Source organism: Capricornis sumatraensis, chromosome 16, assembly GCF_032405125.1.
Source record: "Capricornis sumatraensis isolate serow.1 chromosome 16, serow.2, whole genome shotgun sequence".
In the NCBI taxonomy this organism is placed as follows: domain Eukaryota; kingdom Metazoa; phylum Chordata; class Mammalia; order Artiodactyla; family Bovidae; genus Capricornis; species Capricornis sumatraensis.
Genome location: NC_091084.1, coordinates 50,509,860 through 50,518,673, shown reverse-complemented (window position 1 = coordinate 50,518,673; position 8,814 = coordinate 50,509,860). Strand labels below are relative to the sequence as shown.

General features: G+C 38.6%; 1 protein-coding gene across 1 annotated transcript; it reads right to left on the bottom strand.

Annotated features, from left to right (window-relative positions):
- Positions 1–473: 473 nt before the first annotated feature.
- Positions 474–1,433, bottom strand: LOC138092176 (olfactory receptor 51G2-like). The gene has a single exon (XM_068988019.1). It carries the CDS (start codon positions 1,431–1,433, stop codon positions 474–476), a length of 960 nt encoding a protein of 319 aa, XP_068844120.1.
- Positions 1,434–8,814: the final 7,381 nt, after the last annotated feature.

Sequence of the window (8,814 nt, the reverse complement as noted above, 5' to 3'; positions counted from 1 at the left end):
GGGATGCAATTGTCAACAATAAATGAATTCATTCCCTCATGAAGATTATATTTAATAGAGATTTTCCAAAATACTTCTAATATCACTGAATTCCAAACATACCAATAACCCTATGTGCGCCAAATTCTCCTAAACTCCCAGGAAAGCTTTTTTTAATGTCCTTTTTTTTTTTTTTTGATACATTTGTAAAGTTTGCAAGTAATTCTTTACAGTCCCTTTTCCATTTAGAATGGCAATTCTCCCCTTGAGCCTTAAATTTTATGAACTTTTCTTCTAAAACAGAGGCTGAACTTTGTTTAATGAAAAACAAGTCACTGGTGTGGTTATTTCTTCCCATGACTGAGAACTTTCTGTGGAAGTCGTTGTGTGTCTCATCCTTGTCTTCTCCTCATTATGGGACTTACTTTATGTTCAGTGGCTCATTAGAAAACTATGATGGAGTCTTGCATGCTTTTTCCCTCTCTACCAAAGACTTAACAGTCCTGAGCATCTCTGATGTTGGCCCCATCTGAGCGGAAGAGGTGCAGCATCCTCAGTCGGATCTGCCTGGTCTTAATGGCATAAACCACTGGGTTGAGCACTGGAGGTGTGAGAAAGTGCAGATAAGAGAGCAGCACTTGGCTGGAAGGGGAAGCTCGTCTGCCAAATCTGTGGATCATGGACAGGCCAATCATAGGTGTGTAGAAGAGCAGCACAGCACAGATGTGGGAGACACAAGTGTTGAGGGCTTTGAGGCGCTCGGCCTTGGATGCAGTGGACAACACTGTCTGGAGGATGAGCCCATAGGACAGGACAATGAGCACAGAGTCCACCCCCAGTGTGGACAGCACGACAAAGAGACCGTAGACGCTGTTGATGTGGGTGTCAGCGCAGGCCAGCTTCATGACGTCTGGGTGCAGGCAGTAGGAGTGGGACAGCAGGCGAGTCCTGCAGTAAGGCAGCTGCTTCAGCATGATGGGGGCTGGGATGTGGAGACCGATGCTGCGTACCACAATGGCCAGGCCCAGCCTGGCAATCCTGGGACTCGTGAGCATGGTACCATAGTGCAGAGGCTTGCTGATGGCTACAAAACGGTCAAAAGCCATGGCCAGCAGCACAGAGGACTCCATGATTGAGAAGGTGTGGATGAAGAAGAGCTGGGCCAGACACACATCCAGGGCCACCTCCCTGACTCCCAGCATGTAGATGGAGAGCATGGTGGGCAGGGTGGAGGCAGACAGCCCCAGGTCGGTCATAGCCAACATGGACAGGAAGTAGTACATGGGCTGGTGCAGGGAGGGCTCTGACCTCACCACCCACAGGATCAGGCTGTTTCCTGCCAGAGCAGCCACATACATGGCACACAGAGGAATGGAGAGCCACCTGTGCACAGCTTCAAGGCCTGGCAGACCTGTGAGGAAGAAGGAGGTGCCAGTGTGGTTGGAGTCTGCCATGGTGACCTGAGGGGTGGAACTCCAAAAGCACAATCACATGTCCTAGAATTAAGAGATTACTGGGTCAGAACCGGTTCTATAAATTAATACATTGAAAAGAGTCCCCAAAATGATTCTGTGATAATTGCAGCCTTTTAATTTTTCTAAGTATTCCTCCTAGTTCATAGATCAGAAACCCTTAAAAAAACAAAAGTGAGTTTGAATTATTAGAAGAAATCATGCATATGTAATAAGATTGGCTCTGGAGCCACATAACAAAATTTAACCCTAAATCAGGGTTTGAATCATGGTTCTTAAAAGGGAGTCAGACCATATTGATTCTAACTCTACATTATACATACTGGGAAATTAAATCCAGGATCCAGTGTAGTCAGTGTGTCTGATCTAAAAGCAGAGTTCAGTTTTCCTCACTCCTTGTCAGGATCTCCTTCACATACTTTTCAGGAAGTACTTCTTTAATAAGGTGAACAGGAGAATTTTGCAGAGAGATACTTTCATACATACTAAAACATGGTTTCCTTTAACACATTAACACACCCATGTGAACACACAAATGAAGCCTTTCTACATGCAATCTAAAATGCCAAGTTATGGACATTTATCCAAATATGATTCATTGTCTAATGCCTATGATTCACTGTCTTCTATGCATAAGTATAATATATAAATAGAATGATTCCTAACTCATTGCATATTGAGCAGGCACTTTAAAGATCATCAGTAACTATTCAGCATTATATTCATGAAATTATAGGAACTAGAAAAATACATTTGTTTGCCAAGAAATCAGAATTTAGCTCCACTTAAAAAGTAATTTCTGGAGGAGGACAAAAATCTGAGAGTAGATCTTTTGTTTTCTCTGTGTTCTCTCCCTTGAATTTTGGCCACTGTGTCACTCCATGCCATCTTAACCACCTTTCTATACTTTGCCCATTATGAGTTCCTTTTTGAGAATACAGTGAAAGAGAACTCAATTAGAAAGTTTTTTCACTTTCCTTCCTAATCATAAACAAAGGAAGATTACTGCAGTTTTCCAGAAATACAAAACATTAAAGAATCACAATGAAAAGGGTAATTTAATTTTGAGCAATCTTACTAAATCTTATACTCAGATGCTTTTTTTTCAGATGGTATTGGTATTTTTCCTTTATCACACTTCATTTTATATGCCAGGAGAAATATAATCCAGTATTACTCTCTCTTTGAAAAGGTCTGCATATTTGTGAATTCTTTCACTTTTTCTTCTTCAGGTTAAAAATATGTAGTTCATTACCTTTTTATTTCATTTAAAGTACTTTACAGAACATTTTCATATATACCATTTTAAAGCAATTCAAACTTTAGAATGTAGCAAATCAGTTTTTCCAGACAAAGCAACTTAATCATGAAGAATTCAAATACTTAACTTTCCTAAGTTTACATAGATAATAAAAGGAGGGAGGCTTTCCTCATGGCTCAGGGGTAAAGAGTCCATCTGCCAATGCAGGGGACACGGGTTTGATTCCTGGTCCAGGAAGTTGCCACATGCTGCAGAGCAACTAGGTCCGTGCACCACAACTCCTGAGCCTGTACTCTAGAGACCAGGAGTCACAATTATTGAGCCCACATACTGCAACTACTGAAGCCAGCCTGCTCTAGAGCCCATGCTCTACAGCAAGAGAAGCTGCTGTGGTGAGAAGCCTGCACACTGCAGCTGGAGAGTAGCCCCAGTTTGCTGCAACTAGAGAAAGCCCATGCAGCAACAAAGGCCCAACGCAGCCATAAAGGAATAAATAGAATTATTTTAAAAATAAATAAGTGAAAGGAGGATCCAGGACTGGAAGTGATTCTTTCTGATTCAGTGCTTTTTACCCTGAATATTGTTGCTTGGAAGACAAATGCCAGTCAAACAGACTTGAGGTACTCACAAACCTTATCTTCAAATCAAAGTAAACTAAAAACTCTCATGAATTCCTGTTTTTTTAAAGTTCCTTCATAATGGCCCCTTCAGGTTTGTCTATTGTAATCTACTTTCTTACCACCAGATGAGATGCCTTCATTTTCAGTCAGTAAATAAACTGTCTGAGGCAATGTTCAAGATTCAGGAAATAGAATGATGAAAAAAAATAATAAAATCTCAATAAAAAGAGATGCATGAGTCAATATTATTTCAAATATGTGAAGAAAATAAAACAACGTGGAAAGAGAAGGGGGTGTTACTTTAGACTGCCAGATTAGGTTGTTTTCTGAGGAGGGGACAATTGAAGAAAGCAGAAGGATGAAAAGGAACAAAAAAGTTGGAGATTTTTGTGTATGTGATTAAGTGGTTGGATTGTTGTTGTTGTTGTTCAGTCACTCAGTCATGTCCTACTCTTTGTGACCCCGTGGATTGCAGCATGCCAGTGTTTCCTGTCCTATACAGATGTATCAAGGAATACCTTATGTTACTAGCACACAGTTTAACTAGGAGGTAGATATCTACGATAGATGTAATTGCAACAGAAATAAGAGAGTTAGGTGAATCTTCTAGAACCAATACCATCACTTAAGAAAACTGTATTCCATTTGCTGGGACTTCAGTGATCAGGGTGGTATTATCTTCTGTGCTGAATATATAGCAAATGGCTCTGAAAGTGTGGACCCTGGGTTAGCGGTATCATCTGCATGAGAAACTGTAATAAGTAAAAATTATTAGGTCCCACCCAAGTCTACTGAATGATGGTTTCTCAGGAAGAAGCCCAGAATTAAGGTGCTTTAACCAATTCTCCAGGTAATTCTGATGCAAACTGAAGTCTGAGAGTCACTGTGGGACATTCTTAGAAATAGTATTGCTTAGTAAACAGATGAGTGCAGTGCTCTTGAAGTCCCACTAAAACAAAAAAGTGGGGGAAAATCAAAAGGCATGAGTTAAGAGAAAAGGAACACTCAGACAAAGAAAGAAACCTTGCATCTTAGGGCTAAACTCTGAGATGGGATCAAAAAAGACGGTCACAATCTCAGAGTGTTTTAGTAGGATGTACCAAATGAGTTTACCATAGATCATTATAGATTAAAGAAACATGTAGAGATTATAATAAATAAGGATACTGTTTAAAAAAAAATTTTTTCAGGACTTCCCGGATGGTTCACTAGGTAAAGAATCTGTTTGAAAAGTATCACATTGTTAATAAGGTAATCTGTCCACTAAATTCTGTTGCTGTAGGAACGTGGACATGCTTTTTTATCCTTTTTACATACAGATTTATGAAATTTCTAGTCAGTTACTGAATTCTCATCCTATCTTCACCCCGGGGTTTCTTCAAAGTTAGAGAAGAATCTTTAACATTTCTTTAACAGACTGAAAGACCCTTTGCTTTACTCACAGGTTTTACATGTATAGGTAAAAGTACAATGAGTGCCTCTAAAAGAAGCAGATTCAGGGTGCCTGGCATTATTTCACTTACTTAGTCTTTGCGAAAATGGAGCTCTGAAAGAAGACATTGAGATGCACATATATGTAGTGTGTATTGTTACTTTTTATGTTTTGTACTAAATTGACTGCCTAGAAGAGGGAAAGTTTTGTTTGTGTGTGTGTGTATTTATGTGTATGTGATGGTTTTTCTTGTTTTAATTTTTTAAAAATGTATTTGCTAAGTGAAGGGATTTCATTGTAAGAAGCAGAATAATATGGTTGAAAAGTCTGGATACTTGCCTCTGGTTCAGGCTCCAGCAATAAAACACTAAATAAATAAACAAACAAAGCAACTTCAATAAAACTTGGACTTAACAAGAGCTGTTTCCATAAGAGTTAAGGATGCACTGTGAGCTTCTTCCTTATAGGAATTCCTCCTTTTGTTTTGTCCACAGATTTCCAACTAGGAGAAAACCTGTGGCATCAAGGTACAAAGTGGGAAGCCACACTGGATTTTCTAACACCAATATTTACTTTCTTCTGCAGGCACATTAAAGTGAAAATCTTGCTCAGTCATGTCTGACTCTTTGTAACCCCATGGCCTATACAGTTCATGGAATTCTCCAGGCCAGAATACTGAAGTTGGTAGCCTTTCCCTTCTCCAGGGCACTTTCCCATCCCAGGGACTGGGTCTGCAGCATCATAGGCAGATTCTTTACCAGCTGAGCCACAGGGAATGACCATAGAATCATTAGGCACGTTAGAATTCAGATCAACAGCATTGAGAGAGAATATTCTGTCATGATAGTAATAGGGAATAATCAGAGAATAGACTTCGTGTTCATAAAGGATTCTCCTCTCACACTGTATACACACACTCACATATACTATGCTAATTTCACTTCTCCCATCATCTAAAGAATGGAAACGGGTGAATTGTACTAATTCTCATAGTGTGTCAATCTGATAGTTTTACTTGAAGATAAACTAAGACAGTGGATAGAAGAGTTCCTAGTAGCCTATAAAATATTTAGAAAGTAAATAATAACTGTGAATATTGTCCATCCTTTAACTTAGAAAATTTACTTACCATATTCAAAATCCAAGGCACTTTTTCAACGCTGATTCTTCAGAGACTTAGACAAAATTCCAATTAATCTTGATCACTTTAGGCTTATCAGTTCACACCTTTTGTTCACTTCCATCTTGCAAGGAGAAATAAACCATCTTTTCAAACTCTCTTCACAAACCAGCAATCCCCATACCATTCTGTTCCTTAAACTTTTCCTCACTTTAGCTTATTTCCCTTAAGGAGCATAGAATCCATCTGCCTAGAAATTCAGGTACACACATATCAGGCTGTATTTAAGACAGTGGGGGCTTTTGAAAATAAGTCACCAGCTCCTACTTGCCATTTAATTAGTTCTATCTGTTATGACAACACTTTTGAGAGATTCTTTAGAAAACCTATCCAATAGCTCTTGATAGTATCTGAAGATGAAGAGCCCTTTTCTTCCTCTATATCTTCAACATAATATCCTTTTCCAGGGTCTTAATTCAAAACATATTAACAAGTCCTTAAACTAGCACTAATAAGGAAACTTGGCAAATTGGGTATTTTCCTTCTTTCCACTCCAAATCCCATAGACTGTTTACTTACCCAGAAGGAGATAAGATCTGAGAACATTTCCCACCCCTCTCCTGGGTACATTCCTGAATTTTCTCCCTGGATGAACACTCTAGGCTTTGGGGAAGCAATTGCTTTTAACCATGTCACTGCCAAACAAGTTTTGTACTGGGCCAAAGACTCTGTTGTGATTGGAAGTTCTTTGGACCTGCCAACGCTGAATTTTTCAGTTACTGTGTCCCTGATTATTCCAATTAAAAAGCAATTGGTCTTTTCGAGAGTACAAGCTTCAACATCAGAAAGGCCTGAGTTGAAAAAGTCTTTACTGGTAATTGTCTAAGATGTGCAGGCTCTTTTGGGCCTCATTTCTCATGTCCCTAAAATATAACATTACTATTACTGGGAAGTAACAGATATATGATTAACATCAATGGCCCTAGGGTTAAACTGTCTAGGACTGAATCTCAACTCTGTCGCTTAATAGCTCAAAATATTTGGGTATGTCATTTAATCTCTCATTGACTCAGTTTCCTTATCCATGAAATTGGAATAGTGAAAAGAGCTAATTCACCGTATTTCTGAGGATTAAACCAGGTACTCCATTAAAATATTTAAGACAATGCTTGTTGTTATTCAAATATTTGAATAATTATCTATTTTAATATGATTATTATTTTATAATACTATAGTGAGTTTTTAATATAATAATATATACAAATCACTAGTAAGTTATTTTAAAAGCACATAATAAACATGAAATAAATTATATGATAACGATGGTCATACAAATGCAGCAAAGAAACTTTCTATTGTTGCCACAGAAATTTTAAAGTTCAATAAAATGAAAGACTTTCCAACTTTGAGGACATGTCAATTTAACATGAGTTAAATAGAAATTAGAAATTTAGCCACAGCATTGAAAACCAAGACAATTAATGCTACTATGAAATAATGTTTTATAAAGTTCTTTGTTTCACAGTATAGGCAAAATAAAATGAAAGCTTAATTTTTGTAAACACACTTACTTGTCAAATCCCTGAGTATGAATGCAGAAAAATAGAGAGGCTTGAAAAATTTTCCACTTCAATTTCCACCTTCATGTTATATGTCATAAAGAAATAGTGGATATTAAACATATTCCAACTAATAAATAAATAACTCTAACTCTGGGCAAGATATGTAAAATATATCAAACCTTGAAAAACAAGCAGGAAGATCTTTGATTTCTTGTGATAAAGGAACCAAGATGTGAAATTCATATCCATCTGGGCTTTCTGCCTGACTGTGTTTTACAAGCTCAGACAGGGAAATTGAATGCAAATTTACAGCAGTTCTCTTCCTAGTGGAGGAAAGTATTAGCCTGTGAGTGACAGACTTACTTGACCTAATGTTACCTAGTGTTACCAAATCCAAGCTCCCTCTGCATACCACATATGAAAGTGAAAGTTGTTCAGTCTTGTCCAACTCTTTGGGACCCCATGGACTATACAGTCAGTCCATGGAATTATCTGGGCCAGATTACTAGAGTGAGTAGCCTTTCCCTTCTCCAGAAGATCTTCCCAACCCAGAGATGAACCAACGTCTCCTGCATTGCAGATCGATTCTTTACCAGCTGAGCCACAAGGGAAGCCCAAGAATACTGAAGTGGGTAGCCTGTTCCTTCTCCAGGGGCTCTTTCCAACCCAGGGATCGAACCAGGGTATCCTGCATTGCAGGCGGATTTTTTACCAACTAAGCTATGAGGGAATCTCAGCACATGAGAAATCAATAAATCCGAGAGACTAGGTGTTGAAGCAAGGAATACGACCTTATATAGGAAGCTAGCTGCTGTAGAAGATGGCAGACTACTGTCTAAAAATAACATCTTATTGGGGTCTGGATGCCAGATTCTTTAATATAACACAGATGTGGGGGGAGGGGAAGGTGAGGAAGTAAAAGGAGAAGGTCATTGATCTCACAAATATCTCCTGGAATGGCCAGTCTCAGGGAAGTGATGTGTTAATTTCTTCCTTCCTGTAGATATCTGCATGTGGACAGGGTCCTGAACAAAGGAATTTTGGTTTAACATTCATAGAGGGGCAGGGTTCCCTATGGTAGGCCATTATGTATAGACAATATCATTTTAGTGAACAAAAGCAATGGTAAGCAAAGATTAAAATGAAAGAAACAGATACAATATACAGTCAAAATTTGCTCTTCTCTATGTCACTAGTACAGATTATGTTTGTAATAGAGCAGCTCTATCAAAGAAGTTAACTCAAGATTTACTTTTGAAAGAAAGAAACCGTGACACCAGAGCAAATCAGTTTCTCTAGCTTTGACTTGTCTATGAAGGCCTAGTCAGTTCTCATGAAAATGGCCTTGCAGGATGACAACTTTGCTTA